The 17,656-nt window shown below is 40.6% G+C and overlaps 1 protein-coding gene across 3 annotated transcripts in view; it reads left to right on the forward strand.

Moving 5' to 3' along the window:
* The window catches only part of LOC124113094 (protein patched homolog 1-like), a 66,191-nt gene that overhangs the window by 698 nt on the left and 47,837 nt on the right, over nt 1-17,656 (forward strand). For 2 of the 3 annotated variants that reach the window (XM_046473351.2, XM_046473352.2), the window contains exon 3: nt 353-545. In XM_046473351.2, the coding sequence (XP_046329307.1) occupies nt 353-545 (193 nt within the window). Of the gene's footprint in view, nt 1-352; nt 546-2,156; nt 2,185-17,656 lie in introns of those variants that run through there. The other variant, XM_046473353.2, reaches the window with a different exon arrangement.

The following is a 17,656-nucleotide window of genomic DNA, read 5'->3' on the forward strand; positions in this document are numbered from 1 at the left end:
CCCGCACGTGGAGCAGTACCTACCCGTAAATATCTCTAATTCACACAACACTGAAATCGGTATTAATCTATTGCACCGTGGATTATCGATCGCGATGTGGGCGGTCTCGTTAGGCCCCTCTCACAATAGCTGATTGTTCCTCTAGGAAACAGTACTCGCCCGTAGTAAGGGCGGCATGTTTTAAATCAGTCGTTGAACGATTCATTCATGATTTCCCTGTTATTAAGTTACTCAAGCATGCTGTGACTTCAGATGATGCAATAATGTCATGTCGCATGACAGATTCCACTCAAATGTCTTCACAAGTTGTATATACTGAATGAACTGAGTTTGTTGTTATTTTTTTCCGCAGGGTCGGGCTGATGGAAACACCTGTGCATTATGGATGCGATGTCATCTTCAAAGATACTTACACAGTACAGGGTGTTTCATTCAATTACATTGTGGAAAAGTTTTATTTGTGGGATTACTTGTACTGTCATTGTGTTGTATTGGATTAAAGACTGCGACGCTTGAAACAAATGTGGAGGAATTATGGGTGGAAGGTAAGTCCTATATGGCCTATGTTCGCTGTGCTTAGTGGTGAAATATACACTGTAATGATATTGACAGGTGTGTCTATATACCATCCAGATTGATTGACATGTGGATTAGTATGGTCAGTCAGCGAGTGTCATGTGGTAGTTTGCTATTGACATTATCACGTATATACCTGCATACGCGTTATATCGGTTAGGTTCAGTGGTATGACGGTATTTTGAAGAAGTTGGAATGAAATGTACATGACATTGACAACCCACACACGTGTTCAATGTTGTGCACTAAAATCACCAACCGTAGCACAATCAAACACATCCTAACGCGGACACTCATACATCCGGTCACTAAATATATAACCATGGCCCGGTTAGCGAGTCAGGTTTACCCGTGGAGAGATAATTCATGAACACGGGATACTATTTTAGTGTAAAACACTCGAAAATGGATGCGCCCGCCATTTTGGCTTGGTGTGACCCAGAAAGGATGCCTATCGCGAGTGTGTGTGGTCCCTCTGTTAGAGCACACTAACTACTGGGAAGTCACTGGAATTTACACTGGAGTTTTGTCGCCACAACGAAATCCCGTCCCCAAAACGTGTAGAATTTGCGTAAACAACCTTATGAGGTTCAATTGGATGCATTACGCATGCAACTGTCATGCAATTAGAATAAGTATTTTTTTACTGGAACAAAATGTTTTCTTTTTTAAATTCTTAAATTGTGGTAGATTAATTTCTCTATGGTTGCCAGTGCGTTAACTGGAACGGTTTATCAGTGGGAGAGAATCCCTTGTGTCAAAGTGTACCCACTTATGCAACAGCTAATGAGAGATTCGTTGGGGGCAAGAGATTTGAAATACAGCTGACAGTTTACGTTCCGTGAGGCCCCACGTGGGTAGTCGGCAGTTGTGAGCGATGAGTTGTTTATATGTTGTGATTAGCGGACGTGGGCTGACCAACAAGTGCACTTGAATGTGAAAGAATGGAGCGTTGTGTAATATTAAAGTTTATCCTCGAAAGTTGAAACAACTTTGGAAAATCGGAAAGTTCTATTTTCCACAACACTATTTTTCATTGTAGGTTAAGGAAAGGTCGTCAGACGGATATTGTTGCTGAATTGATGCTTAGAATAAAGTAGGACAAATAGTACATGTAGAATGTGTTTCTTCATAATCAGTAAGCGACCGGTTAGTATTTTGAGGAAACAAGATCAAGTATAGTTACTAATCTCCAGTGATATAGGTGGTTGTTGAAAGAGGTCGTAGGCACTTTTGACAAACAGGAAAAGGTGTGGAAGTGAAACATTGAAAACGTTCTGGACACAATTGCCCATCAATATAAGTGATAAATGCCATGGATTAATAATGTTATGAAACACTAATGTCACTGTTTGACACCCAAAGACACTTTGTATCCTACATTCCCCGTTCATCTTAAAGCTGCACAAATATTACAGGATGTATGCCTCGAATTCGAAACAGTATATGGAAACGTGAACTGAAATACTTTTTCTACCGTTTGAAGTCTGCAATATTTTACGAGTTTGGCATATGTCTTGTGGAAAATAGTGTCGGTTAGTTCACAACAAATATGGCTTCCGTGGGTTCTCTATTGTACAGAGCTAACCCCGTTCATGAGATGCTATTGTAAGCGGCACAGTCCAGCCACATCACAAATTCTCGCCTTTGTCACTTGTCACATAATGGGTACAATAGGGTAAATTCGCTTGCTGGTGGGCCGGGAGTTGATGCATAATAGCTGTGTTATTCTTCAATCACACACCAGACGAGAAATGAGGGTGTACACGTTTATCAGGGTTTTGTAGTAAAATATGGTTGGTCTAAAGACAGGCAGTTGTCCTGATCATTGTCCACAGATGAAGAATAAATAATGAGACAATAGTTTGATATAATCTCCATCTGAACCGTGTGTGATTTCACTCAGGAAATTAATTTTGTTAGTTTAGAGTTGTGATTGCTGTGGGGCAATAATTCAATTCTCACCAAAATGAATACTCCTCGTATTCCACCTTTAAATGTTCATGCTCGATACAAATTAAAACATTGTGTACATTTTCCATATCAACCAGGCAAGCAATGATTGTGTCAATAAAATGACTGTTTTAATCTGTGATATATTGTTAGAATGTTAGAATTAACTGAAAAGAAAAGGAAATGAATTTATATTCCTATTCTCACAGTTCCTTTCACAGTTGTTTAGACATTACTGTTGCTAGTTAAAGGATTTTGAGACAGAAAAGCAATGGACACAATCTGATAACAGATGCTTATGTGATATTGTCATTATTTATTCAGGGAAAGAGCTTGTTTGTTTTAAATATATACCCAGTTTATATTCAAGTGAATTATGTTAATTATACCTTTATCTAAAGTAATCTCCTAAAAAAAAGAGACATAACGTAATAACAATTTCTCTTTTTAGCAAATTTAAATATGATACAGAGTCCACTTTGTTGTTTAGAGAACTGAGTATCTTACATGAGTTCTAAAACATGTCTAGTTGCACACCTTTGTTGAAAATTGATTTAAAGACCGCTGACATTCCTCAATCAACTTCAGGAGCTGTTTTTCACCTCAGCCTTTCACTGTGAAGAATGTTCATCTTACAGTAGGTTGATTGCAAGTTTCACATTGTGGTACAAACCAACAAATGTGTTAAACAATGTTGCTGCTTTCATCGTCTGTGATTGGGAGGAAGGGCGGGCGAGGCTCTCTGAGATGTACACGACTTCTTTGCCTTGCCCCCAAACTTGCTTATTACACTGGAAGCTAAACACTAGTGTTTCCAAATGGCAAACCCGCGAGTGAGTGTATGGTGAATTCTATGCAGACTGAATTTCACTGGAAGCGGAAGGCATGTGTAGGGTTTATTTCTCAGTGCTGGTACCCAGAATAGATGTGTATTGGAGAGCTCCCTCGCCCACCATCCCAGCCTTATCACTGAACCACACACACAGCAGCACATGTGGCCGTTTTGAAATCATCAACAGAGTGAAATGTACGTAATCTGTTTCATAGGTAAAACTGGTTGTAGGAATGGTGCCGCGGAGAACAACATACCTTTCTTTAAGCGCCATGAACCACCTGACATAGCTGTGATATGTACTTGAAGGTAGAAGTGGCGTACATTTCACTGGTTTGCGTCTTTTGCTCCCCCAGGATCAGTGTAATCAAGATGATATCTTGTTAATAGCTTCATAGCTTACACTGCCATGTATTCCTTACTGCAACTCACAAAACAGCAATCTGTTGTCAAAACTATGTCTGTATTACTAGTGTGAGGAGATTTCATTTGCTAACATATTTTCATAGCTACAACTAACAAGATTGGGTGGTCAGGCTCGCTGACTTGGTTGATGTCATCGTATCCCAGTTGTGTGGATCAATGCTCGTAATATTAATCACTGGATTGTCTGGTCCAGACTTGATAATTTACAGACCGCCGTCATATCGCTGGAATATTTCTGAGTGCGACGTTCAACAACAAACCAAACCAATCATGGATGTATATTTCTGAAACAATAAATTTACAGACTTTAATGAAATGAATACTATTTGAATGTAAACTCTAAGAGCTTGTCCCACGCTATCATGGCTATAGAGGTGTCATTGTGGTTGAACAATTGTTGATGAAATATACCCTATTAACACAAAAAGTTTTAATAAATATATGTTTACCATGATCAGCTAAAAGTTTGTTTTAATGAATGTCTTGTGTACATGAATGGAGAAACAAGATTCATTCCTGGTTTTATTAATGTCGCAAGTCTCATTAATCAAGACCACGGAATATGAGTTTCTTTCCTAATATTCAGTCATTATACATTATCAACAGTTCAAACAAGCACCTGTTGAAACCCATCTGCCTGAGATGTTTAGCACGTAGGCGATTGAACACTATACTGCCATTAGTTGGACCTGTTTGCTTGACAGCTCATTCTAAACCACAACCTCGATCCAGTTCTCTTTGTTGGCCCCGTGCAGTGATACACATTATGATTATGAGATGGTGGGTGGTCCCCAGGGCTGAATATAAACTACCCCATACAGAGTCCCTACATTCATTCAGGGCCTGACCCAGAGGGGCGAGTCGCCCCAGAGGTTTTAATCGCCAAGTTTATGTATAAATTGATATTCTTATGCTAAAATGCCATATAATTTGATCGGTAGCAGTTTTATCACATGCCTTGCTAGAAGGGAGCAAGCTCATGACATATTTGTCAATGTATAACATGGACATGTTTTAGGGTTTTCTTAATTACAATGTGATTGGAATATTCAGTTGATGAAACATTGTCGGTCCCGTCTACACACATGAAGGAGTTATGCCATGGCTTATTGTTAAAGCTGAACACAGAAAAAAAGAATACTATTCTTTCTTGAACACCATGAATTGGTGTAGCTGAGCTATTATTTTGAAAAGATCGAACAACTAATCTACACATGTTTCTGTCCAGTGTTAGACATAAGCGCCTGCCCATAGGCCTGTCACAGGTAGATCTCATGTCGAGCCTGTTGTTTCAAAGTTGTATTGGTCCTTATGGCCTGCAGTAAATTTATGTGTATATTTATTTGTCATAATAGCTGCAGTTTTTAAATGATGGCCTGAAGTCAGGGCCTGCAGCTTCTGAAGTTTGTGGGTCCTGAGGGCAGCCTGGTGATTTTGAACATTGATTCTGTCCTGGGAACATGTTTTGTTGAACAAGTTCAGTGAAAAATGAACACAATTCTTCTGACATTTAGTTGCAGGTGTGTAGTGGTAAGAGGGTATTCACCTTTTGTCACAGACCATGCAAGGTCCATGTTCAGGCTTCAGGCTGACCACCTGATGTCTCGGCTCTCCCACCTCAGGCAGATTGTGCAGCCAGCCTCCTGTCACAATGACCAAAGCTGCTTGCACAAGAACAAAACCTAAACATCAGTTATTTAGGATGCTGAGCCTCTCCCCGAACAACCGAAGCGAGGACTAGTGCTTGTATGTTTGTTTAACACTGCCCAGCCCTTTCAGACTGGGAGATACCCGGGAGCTAGTTTGGGCCCTATTCTTTCTTCAGTGAAACAAGAAACACTGGGCAGGCAGATCTTCACGTGTTGGACCTCCATGTGCTGACAACATATACTTGGGTTTCAAGCTACCTTCAAAGAATGTCAATAAAATACACCTCTATCACACATTGAATCTGAGATGGTTCAAGTGATAGTGCTTGATCCAGGTGAATGTGGGAATTCATGTTCTCCACAAGAGTGGAGGGAGACAATGTTGTCTGTGATTCCATGAACAGTGTATCCAACTGGAAGTTAGTGTGGTCTTCATTTGCTTGCTTAGTTTGTGACACGTTTATTTGATAGAATTGAGCACTTGTGCGAAAAGGTTTGGAAGAATGCATCAGTAATTTGCCTCTTTGCCAATCATCGTTTTAGTTTGATATTTAGATATTTTATGCATTAAAATTAAGGCAGCATTGTAATAAAACTTCACATATCTTAAACGCTTGAAGAATTTTTCTTTTGAAAGATCTTGAGTTGGCCAATTTATGAAATTACCAATACCAAAACTTAAATTATGTGTATCAAATTACATGCCACTCTGTAAAAGTAAACTTTAGCAGGTTTGAATTATGAATACAACTGCTGGCCCCGACTTGGGTGTGTTCTATGCATGTGGCATATTTTAATGTAAATACTACTGAGTGAACCTTGATAATTTCTTGTGCCTTAGGCAGCTGAGTGGAGGTGGTGTAGAGAATGGAGGTGCCTGTGGCAGGATGCTCCTGGCTAACAGATAACACTTAAACCTATCACTAGCTTCAAAATAGGAGTACATGACATAAACAAGCTTCAAGCTTCATTTTCAGCCTTATGGTGGTATGGGACGGACTCCCAGATGAGTGTGTACGGGAAGATGTCCCGTGTGTATGTTTCTACTGTGCCAGCTGCTTGTATGTCCTGGAATGTTGGGTAGGACGAGACATCCCTCCCTCGAGCATGACACTGCTAGTCAGGCTTCGTCCCACCATGTCCACCTTAGTTTCACCGTGTCCACCGCCTTGTCACGTAGTCAGGCTTCGTCCCACCATGTCCACCTTAGTTTCACCATGTCCACCGCCTTGTCACGTAGTCAGGCTTCGTCCCACCATGTCCACCTTAGTTTCACCGTGTCCACCGCCATGTCACGTAGTCAGGCTTCGTCCCACCATGTCCACCTTAGTTTCACCATGTCCACCGCCTTGTCACGTAGTCAGGCTTCGTCCCACCATGTCCACCTTAGTTTCACCGTGTCCATTGCCTTGTCACGTAGTCAGGCTTCGTCCCACCATGTCCACCTTAGTTTCACCGTGTCCATTGCCTTGTCGCGTAGTCAGGTTTCGTTCCAGTGCATCCACCTTAGTTCCTTCTAACCTCCTTCTAACCTTCATCTGTCTACAGACCCGTGAAGATCCGGGGTAGAATAGGTCTTCAGCAACCCATGCTTGTCGTAAAAGGTGACTATGCTTGTAGTAAGAGGCGACTAATGGGTTCGCTGACTTGGTTGATGCATGTCATTTGTCCCAATTCTGTGGATCGATGCTCATGATGTCAATCACTGGATTGTCGGGACCAGACTCGATTATTTACAGCCAACAAACAAACAAATCATCTGTCTACACTCCATTCCTGCCCTGCCCTGCCCTGCCCTGCCCTGCCCTGCCCTCCTGCCAGCCTGTCTCCTATCTGGCCAGTGTTCCATTAAGCAGCAGTGTGTCCCATTAGCCTACTGCCAGCCGTTCTGTGTTGTATGCTGTATGATGGTTACTGATCTGATCCAGTACCTGAGTGAGGGCTGTCCTACACGCAATCACCTTTTGGGTGTGGGGACACAAATGGGACTTAAATTTTCAAAATTGATGCTGTGCTTCCATTTTGAGCATTGTTTTGCAAAATGATTATTGCTATAGTGTGAAGAAAGGGATTTCTACTTATTTCCATCGTCAAGTGCAAATTGCCTGCTGATGGCAGATATTTCCATAAATAGTGAAAACAAAGACCATCAACGTTACTGGGAAGTTTATGGATTTTGTGTTGACGAGGGAAATGTAAAGTGGAATATCTGGCAATAATTTCACATGATAAGTATGTTGATTCACAATATGATTATTTCATGAATGTAAGGGAGGCATTTTAAACTTTTTTCAAGAGAAATTAAGAATTGAGCCTAACGTCTTGGGTGGCCAGAGCCAAACTTGAAAGGTAGATAGTCAATTTTTTTATTTTCCCACTAAGATGTGAAACACTGACATTGACAATAGACCTCCCTCTTTATTGACACTGCAAAGCACTGAACCCCACTACAGCGACTGACAGATGGCTTGCTAGATTTGAGTTTTCCCTCCCTGCAATAAAACGAAAACAGATCCTTTCAGATTGTCTGATTATATGGTGTACTAATGGTGATTGAAAAAGGTGCTCAAAGACCAGACCTTGAGCTAATTGTTACAACAGACATCGAGTGCACACACCTTTGAAAAACATCAATCGTGTGAACTATCGAACACAGAAAGAACCCCATTTGACATGGCAACCATGCAATCCTATCTCGTAATTGAGGTTGTTTAGGCCACGGAGAGAACGATTTGCTGTGGATGCAACAGACGAAAAGAAAAGAACTCAAAATAATGGATTTTTGCATGAAAGAAATTGAATTTGACTGCGCGATGTCTGGACTTAAGTTGAAATTGGGTACAAGTAGAGTGAGCTTAATTAGGCTTTGAAACTTGTTCAGTTTTACCAGCCGGCCTCAAATTGCCTGCAACAATCACATGTTATTACCCCTCACTCTTGTCCTCAATGTATAACTAATACAAAGAACTGTACAAAAAACTTTGAAATGTGTCTTTATGGGGGGATAGAGTTTGTTGATTCTGTACTGAATCATTTGATTCAAAGCAAACTATTTGGTCAAGAACTCACTATTAATCGAACTGACACAATTTATTTCCAGTACAAGTTGCGTTTTTAGGTATGTCCAGTATATTTGATAAACTGTAAGGAGTGGCACCTCACAGTGAGGCAGCATTTATCTGCAAGGGAAGACAAAAAGTAGCAGAAAACTCCTGTTCCCTTTCTGGTCCTGCTTGATAATTGTGGTGTTTGTTATGACGCAGGAATGCCCTGGTTTCAGAACATCAGGTTAATTGCAGGATGAATCTGCAGCCTCTGACTGGAAGGTTTCGCTCAGCAGTACTCCACAATTTCATTCATCACACTGTTGTTTGAGACTGTTCGCGAAGTTACCTTGGAGAGCTGTGTGTGTGTGTGTGTGTGTGTGTGGCAACAGGAAAATGCTTCAGCTTTATGGCAACATTTGCAAAATTCAGAATGGGTTTAACATGAAAATACATTGTACTTTCAGAATGAAAGTGAATTTGGTAAGTTTTAAGATGTTGTGAGTCTTGATACAGTATTCCTAATTCATGTATATATAATAGAAAATGGGGAAGTTAGACAGAACATGGAGTGTGAACATTTTGCAAGACTTGAAATATTGCAATTGTGAACTAGTAGTATAGGGAATGAGGGTTCTAATGCACTGCCACCTAGACCAGATTCATACCCCAACAATGCTACTACAGAGGTCATTTTTTATGCAAATTATGCGATGCAAAGGCTTGTTAAAATACTTTTCTGGTTTCTTGACCTGCCCGCCCTTAAAAATTGGTGCAGCCCTGATATGATAATATACATACAAACTACAAATTTGCTGTCTGTTTTGAAAAAAGTCATTAGGCACGAGAATATGTTTTGAAGTGTCCCAAATACACAGTTTTCACCTTTCGGTGGCTTGCATAGTGGTGGAAGTGTTTGCCAAGCAGCTGTCTTGAGTTTGAATCCTCATGTGGGTCAATCCGTGAAGTACAATCTTTGCTGTTGCGGTACTAGCTACAAGTGAGACACTTGTCTCTGACTCGATTAGTCGTGTCCTCAATGTCATGGGAAGAGTTAAGCCAGTAGTTCTGCCTGGTCCCCGGGAAGTCCTTTGTCAAAGCTTGTGTCATCACTTGCTTCCAACCCCAAATACCAGGTACTGGAGCAGAGAGGGTTAGTGTACCATAAAACAGGCATAAAAACTAGCATGATTACTTCACCAGGGACACTCCTGCTTCTGGGGCAGGGTTGGAACAAGTCTCACGCAACATGGTGGCAGTCAGAGGAGTTGGGGTAAAGGATGGATGGATACACATGGGTGTGCAGTTGGATCCCACTCATCTCAGAACTGAAATGTTTACTAATCAATCCCTTTATCTCAAAACTTGGATTATCTCATAGGTTCTCTGGATGGGAGTGGGCTTTGTTGGTGGCGGTTGTGGGGAGGGAAATGTGAGAGTGGAGGTTTGGGGGGGGGGGATATGGATGATGGCTATGTATGTGTGATTGTCTTATGTATGGTGTCCATGGTTTGGAGAGCTGTTAAAATCTTGTTCCTAAGCTGAGGATTGGTTGGTTCTGTGTTAAAATCCCATGTTCATCCCATGTGTAGAACTCTTTGGTTTGACAAAATAACATATTTTCCTTGATCATAGTTAGTACACATACTCACAGGGGATAGTAGCATTACAAATGGCCTCAGGTTTGTCAAGTTTCAAGTTTAATACTTCATAGTACAGCCTTTCCTGTGTTCACTGGTTCTGTTAAATAAGGTGAATACTGCACAAGTTAATCCTGGTAACTTGTATGAAGTCAGAACATGCCGGTATATGTTGGAAGTGAACTATGATATCTATGTAACTTACTGAAAACATCACATTGGAAAAGGGTTTTCAGGTTTGTATTTAAAAGTTATATCTCCCTTCAAACAGATGATTAGAAATAAATTAGGAAGTGGTAGTGTGTCTTCTACATTATATTGAAATACCCAACACTGAACAGGAAGTGACCATGAGATTTGCCTCCTTATTGAATTTGTCGAATAGTGGACATGAAAGTCGTGTGTTGTTTATGGCCATTAAGATATTTTACAGCAATTAACAACTTCTTGAACATGTATATAACAATTAAATGCCCAGCCACAGTTAACAAGAACATTGAAAACAACGAATGAATATGCTGCTTTAACATTTAACTTAACTATAATCGGCAATCTGTCTTCAAAACAAAATTAACCAAATTGCCACATATTACCAACACAATCCTTGGCAGGTTGAACTAGCGCTATGGGAAGTATTTCAGGTACATATCTCAAGTTTTAAACAGAAACATTTTCATTCTTGCTAGACAGTCTTCATCACATTCTGATAAAAATGAACTGAGTTGGTGGAATACTTTTCTATTTTGGCTCCTCTTCATGTAAGAGACCATGAGTTGGCCCAGTGCGAATCTCCCCGTTCGACCACCAGGATGGATGGGGGAACTGGAACAAGCCCAATGGGGGACCAGGGATTGCTCCAACATCTATGGTTTTTCCAGACAGTGTTTATTCTTAGATATAAAAGTAGCACAGACTAATTGCTAGCCAAATAGTCATTGCTTATTCTTGACAGTTATTTTTCAGATTATTTGTTTCTAATTTATATTTAAGCTTTGAAAAGTTGCGACTTAGGGAACTTATTTTTAGGACATTTTGTGCTGTCTTGAACAATGTTTACATTTCAGTTCAAATATTATGTTTTCAATTTAAGTTCCTGTTTTTGGAAACATGTTGAGATGACGTAAGAGTTGTACCGAAGACAAAATATTCACATGTTTTTTAACACAATGAAAACCAGTTTCTTTGAGGCGTTGGCAGAGAGGGCATGGAAGTTTTTGAAATCCAATCCATGTTAGGTGTTGATGTGCATTCATAAGAAGTTGGAACATGTTGTAGAGAGGTAACCTTTTGTTTTCGTCTCCTGTGGTAGACCCGCCCAGTCATGATGGCCCTGTGTTCTGAGATCTATTCCTTGGCCTCCATTGACTTTGGATTCTGTCGGTACAACAGGAAGTGGTGACATTCAAAACTGTAAACTGGAACACGGATTGATGTGTTGTAAGTTCTGAATTTTGGCGTAGTTATTCGAGTCAGTTTGTATGATAGATGGTAACGATTAAACAACTTTTGACCAAATGACATTTCAATGGTAAGGCTTAGGTAAAGTTCATATTTCACGTACAAATGTTTGTTAAGAGCACCAAGCAAATGAATGAATTTTCTTTTGGCTTCAAAATGAACATCTACATCGAAAAGTTTTTAACTTGAGCATGCCCCCATTATTTTGAAGCTTAAGAAGGGCTTGTTCACGTGCTCTTCCTTATTATTAGTAAAAAAAAATGATTTGTCATTTTGAACATTGAAAATGTAAAATAGCCTTTGCTCTGGGCTCAAGGCTCTCTCCCACACCGCTATCACTTTCTCTATTCAGAGGTCTTCGCCATTACACTCTGAACTGAGTATGAATAGCGGTGTATCGTTTTGTGGAACAGGCCTCCCAATACAGGACCCAGCCCCCCTACTTCACATGTCAAAGTTTGAATTACTCTTTTCAGGAGAGGAAAGTGTTTTGATACTTTGCACACATCTGATAAAAAATAGATTTTGTCTGAATCAAGACATCGCTATTTAGTTGTGGCCATTGTGCAGCCTATCTGATCGTTGGCCTTCATGCCATGCTAAACCCATTTTTAAGGGATGAAAGTTTAGAAATATTTCTTTGAGGTGGTCTGCAAATCTGCAAGTTTGGCACCAAATCATAATGTTTGAAGGAGACTTCATGCTACAGTAGTTCTTTCTTGCATGAGTTTTGTCTAATTTTCAATGTATGTCAAGCTAATATTTGAACCAGAACACCATAAAGATAGGAGTTATGTTGTTCATCAGATTGTTTTTAGATTAGGAGAAATTGTACTAAGTGGGACTGATATGGAAGCATTTTCAAAGCTTTTTCAACAGAAACAATGTCTATACCAAATCTTTTCGAAAAAATATTTTTTCATGATAAAGAATATGCCATGCAAACTGTAGGCACAAACAACTGATTTTCTGACTGTCCTACTTTAAACGCAATTTTTAAGCAGTATTTTCATCACCTTCACCCCATCAGCTCTGTTCAGGGATGATTTTGGGGACAATTTCCCCCTACCTTCATAATATGGCAGAGTGCCAAAACCACCCACATGCTTTGTGGTGGGGCCTGACCCAGAGCCCTAGAGTATCCAGTGATAGACAAGCCAGCCGTGACTCTGGTAAAGCATTGCACATCACGGGGTGCGATTGTTTGAGATTTTTAGCCAATTTTGTGTGTATGGTGACGCTGTGGAGCTTAATATTTTAAGACGCTGCTTAGAAATTGTTGTAACATGAATTACACTCATATTTTATATGCAGTATGGAAGGGGATTGGTGTGGATTTTCGAACGTGTCGGGAATGTCACACCAGAAGCGAGGTAGTAAACAATGCCTCAGTGTCATGTAGTTTTTTCTAGAGGAGATTTGATTTTTAAAATTAAAAATTATATTCACATAAATGATATTCGTTTGTGTGTGAAACATTATTAAACTGTCAAAAATTGTTTCATTATTATTCATTTTCTTTGATGCCAAACAGGTTTGAAACTGTCAGTGACAGCTCTGTATCTAGAACTGCAAGGGGGAAAAGTGTCACCTTGGTCGCCAGTCTGCCAGCTCAATGCTGCTCAGTGTGTGATGAGCATGGGGCAGATGTTACACAACCCCACCCAGCTCTTCAGCTTATTGGCCATTTTGGCCACACAATCCTCATTTGGTCACTGTTGTGAGTTAATGGGGACCCATTCAAGTTTTGAAGACTTGGGACTCAAAATTTAATCCAAAATGTGAAGTGAGAGGCATTGTTTTTGTATTATCTTTTCTTTAAACCAGATTCATCTACACAGGTCAAGGCATTTGTGCACATTAATTGTCAATGGAAGTTGTTAACCTGAAGCAGAATGTTTGAACTAAGTGTATGTATTTCATCAAGAATTGAAAGGGATACACATAGCAATTTTCTATGAGGTAGGTTCCTGGCCACAATAAGAGGATGTGAGGCATAGTCTTTTGTAGTGAGACGGTCGGGATGAAAACAAAATATTTTATGTCCTTTTTTGGTGAAAAATCATATATACCTTCTTTCTAAAGTCAAAAATATTATCTGAAGCAAATGAGAGACTTACTGAGCACTGTCTTATTGAAAGTTGTCCTATTCTCAAGGTGAGTGTGTTAGTTTCACATATATGTCAATGTGTGGTGGTGGATCCCCTGTGTATGACATTGATGAGGTGTCAGGCCAGCTATACCACAATGGGCTGGCTATATACTCCATAGCCATGTATGCTGTCACCCTGCCTCAATGCCTCTGTATGGGAGGCTATTTATTAGTCTACATACATAAATATGCCTTTGTTATTTTCTGCGGAGTTCGCACTGTCGAGTACCGATATTCTTTCCCTTGTGATGCATGTGGTCGAGGCTTGTGTGTGGCATTGAACTGTCAGTAAGGAATTAGCAGTCTGGAGAATGTTTGGACATTGCAGGGTGACTGAATGACAAACCCACTTGCATGCACAATCTCGTCTGCCATTGTCATATTTTCTCTGCATACTTAATTTTATTGAGTTCAATCCTTACCTCAGTGTGAGAGTCTTTGAATTTCCCTGATACCATTGTGACTGGATGTCAACAGTGAAACTCCATGTCTAGAAATCTACTGTGGAGGTTGTTGGGTGCACTGGAGAAACAGATATTCTTGTTGTAGCCCAGTGGTTATAGCGTTTGTTGAAACACCCTGGTTCTATTCCTGTTATGGGCACATTGTGTGTAGCCCATTCTTGGTGTAACAGACATAATATATAAGATGAATTGCTCAGATAAGATAGAACTTTATTATTCCAAGGGACTTTTGTTTCCTATTGTTACATTCTCATCAGCAAAGAGCATTATAAAACAAACTCTAATGGCACATATATCAATAATGCTGAAATAGTGTTTTAACACTGTCTCTGTGTTTTCACGCTACATAATGCAATAATCTACAACTACAGGCTGAGGTGAATGTGTCTATCAGTTACTGCAGGGTTGAAAACTTCTCCTACAGATGGAGGTTTATGTGTCTATCAGTTACTGCAGGGTTGAAATCTTCTGCTACAGATGGAGGTTTATGTGTCTATCAGTTACTGCAGGGTTGAAATCTTCTGCTACAGATGGAGGTTAATGTGTCTATCAGTTACTGCAGGGTTGAAATCTTCTGCTACAGATGGAGGTTTATGTGTCTATCAGTTACTGCAGGGTTGAAATCTTCTCCTACAGATGGAGGTTTATGTGTCTATCAGTTACTGCAGGGTTGAAATCTGCTCCTGCAGATGGAGGTTTATGTGTCTATCAGTTACTGCAGGGTTGAAATCTTCTCCTGCAGATGGAGGTTTATGTGTCTATCAGTTACTGCAGGGTTGAAATCTTCTCCTGCAGATGGAGGTTTATGTGTCTATCAGTTACTGCAGGGTTGAAATCTTCTCCTGCAGATGGAGGTTTATGTGTCTATCAGTTACTGCAGGGTTGAAATCTTCTGCTACAGATGGAGGTTTATGTGTCTATCAGTTACTGCAGGGTTGAAATCTTCTCCTGCAGATGGAGGTTTATGTGTCTATCAGTTACTGCAGGGTTGAAATCTTCTGCTACAGATGGAGGTTTATGTGTCTATCAGTTACTGCAGGGTTGAAATCTTCTGCTACAGATGGAGGTTTATGTGTCTATCAGTTACTGCAGGGTTGAAATCTTCTGCTACAGATGGAGGTTTATGTGTCTATCAGTTACTGCAGGGTTGAAATCTTCTCCTGCAGATGGAGGTTTATGTGTCTATCAGTTACTGCAGGGTTGAAATCTTCTGCTACAGATGGAGGTTTATGTGTCTATCAGTTACTGCAGGGTTGAAATCTTCTCCTACAGATGGAGGTTTATGTGTCTATCAGAAGTCAATGGAAGTAATTCTTGAATGATTGAAATATGAGTCTGATGACAGCTTCAAAGGAAGTGCTATTTGTTTGTGCTGATTGCAGTTATTTTGATGCACGCACGCACACACGGACACACGCACACACGCACACACATACACGATTTTGGGTTTGAATCCCAGTGCACCCCGATTAGGTTTGTCAGCACCTTACCTGTACGTCTGATACCTCCATCAATTCGGGCTTTCTTCCCACATTAATCTGACATGCCGTGATATAACTGGAATAATGTTAAAAGCAGTGTTAAACCCAATTCAATCACTCACTCACTCTTAAAGCATACATATGAAACATCGAAGCATATTTGTAAACTGAATTTTTTTTCAAACCTTAACTGTTCTTGACATGGAAAAGCATGCTATCCTGCCTCATGTTTGGAAGTAGGAGACATTGGGGTGAGAAGGTTTGCCTGCAATATACTGACATTTTCACATGGAGCAACCCAGCAATAGTGTGTAAGACACTGTCCCCTAAACCACAGAGCACCTGGAACTGTTGGTCTGCTGGATCTCCAACACTGGCTGTCACAGCACCATTTGTGTTAATTCCAGGATTTGAAATGTAACTGACAAGCTTTTGTTTGTCCAGGACCAAGGGTCTCCCCCCCCCCCCCCACCAGGTCTGAATGTTGACATCTCGTGCAGTATCATTGATCTCAGCTCAGTTGAAATCCCGCAGTGAGAGACACCAAGTCAGCGTTTTATTCAGTTTTGTCAAAATCATCACCTCGGGCAGGGCAATAAAAACCTACAAATTTGCATTCTGTGTCCTTGAATTGGGGAACAATGATCGGCTCTACACAGATGGCTGAGTAAATATTTAATTCAGTAAATGTCAGTTGTAGTTTGCATATTTTTTTCAGTATTTGATAGAATTTGAGCAACAGGAGAAGTAGCTTGAATACTATGACACCTGTCAATTGCAAGGAGATTTCCTCGGCGCATGTACAGGTGCGTGAACTGTCACCTGGTGCCAAATTGTCAGTAATGTACACTACTCAATATCAGTTAAAGCACACTTGCTCTTTTGCGGTAATTGAGCATATTTCTTTCTGGAAATTACTGCTTTTTGACACCCATGGGATTTGAATTTCATTCAGCTAGACTGGCAGTTCCACTGAAAGTATATTAAAAGAACTAAGCAGTTGAGGAATTTTCCTTGCTGATGCTAAGTACTGGCAGACTGTGGCTGACCTTTACGGGGCCTCGTTGGTTGGAACCCCCCCTAGCCCACTTCACAGAAGGTGCTCATGTGGTAGCCACAGGTTTTGAACGCTTGGGAGGTGAGGCCCTGGAAGGGTTTGATTTTCAGATTAATGTATTGGTGTAGCTTTTTGGTCTTTTTTTTCTGCCACAGTACTTGAGCATTGACTGTTTGATCTGAGTTTGGATGTAAGGAGCAGTTTGTTCGAAACTGCCATTTGTTCGATTCATTGGTTTCATTATCCAATTAAATTTAAATTTCTTCAGGCATTCAGGAAATGCTGGGCAAGTTGAACATTCTAGCATGTTAAGAAGTAGAGCAGTGATGGAGACAGTAATAACGTAACGGTCATTAGGAGGCTTGATGTGTCAATAGCTGGTGGTTGTGTACATTGCATTGTTCATTTCGCTGTCATTGCCTGGTGTAACAGATTAGTGATGGGCCAGAGGACAATGGCAGGATTTGCATAATGACCGTGGGAGCAGTTACTGTGGGTGCCATCTGATCTAAGCAGGTGACCATGTGTGGCGATGGTGGTCAGTGGGTGCTGCCCAGAGGCCACTGATCAGATACCCTGGGGGGAGGGGGAAATGGGGGACGACCTTACTTGACATTTACACTACCGGAATCTTGGTGTTATCAGTTGCGGATGCTATGGATTATAGAGGTAGTGTTGATCATGCTGCTACTGCTGATGCTGCTTCTGATGATGATGTGTTGTCTTGTTGATAAATGTCTTTTGGATGAAGCGTGTCAGTGACATGGATGCTAATAACTGTCTTGGAAAGTTTATTGTTCATTGTGTGGTATTTATGATGTTTTTGTCCATAATCAAAACCTCTGGAACACCCTGTTCTATTATCCCAGCTGCCCAATACAACACCATAAGATGCCATGATAGGTCCACCCCCACCCACTTCCC

This window comes from Haliotis rufescens, unplaced genomic scaffold (genome assembly GCF_023055435.1).
Source record: "Haliotis rufescens isolate VD_foot unplaced genomic scaffold, xgHalRufe1.0.p SCAF_2, whole genome shotgun sequence".
NCBI classification, from domain to species: domain Eukaryota; kingdom Metazoa; phylum Mollusca; class Gastropoda; order Lepetellida; family Haliotidae; genus Haliotis; species Haliotis rufescens.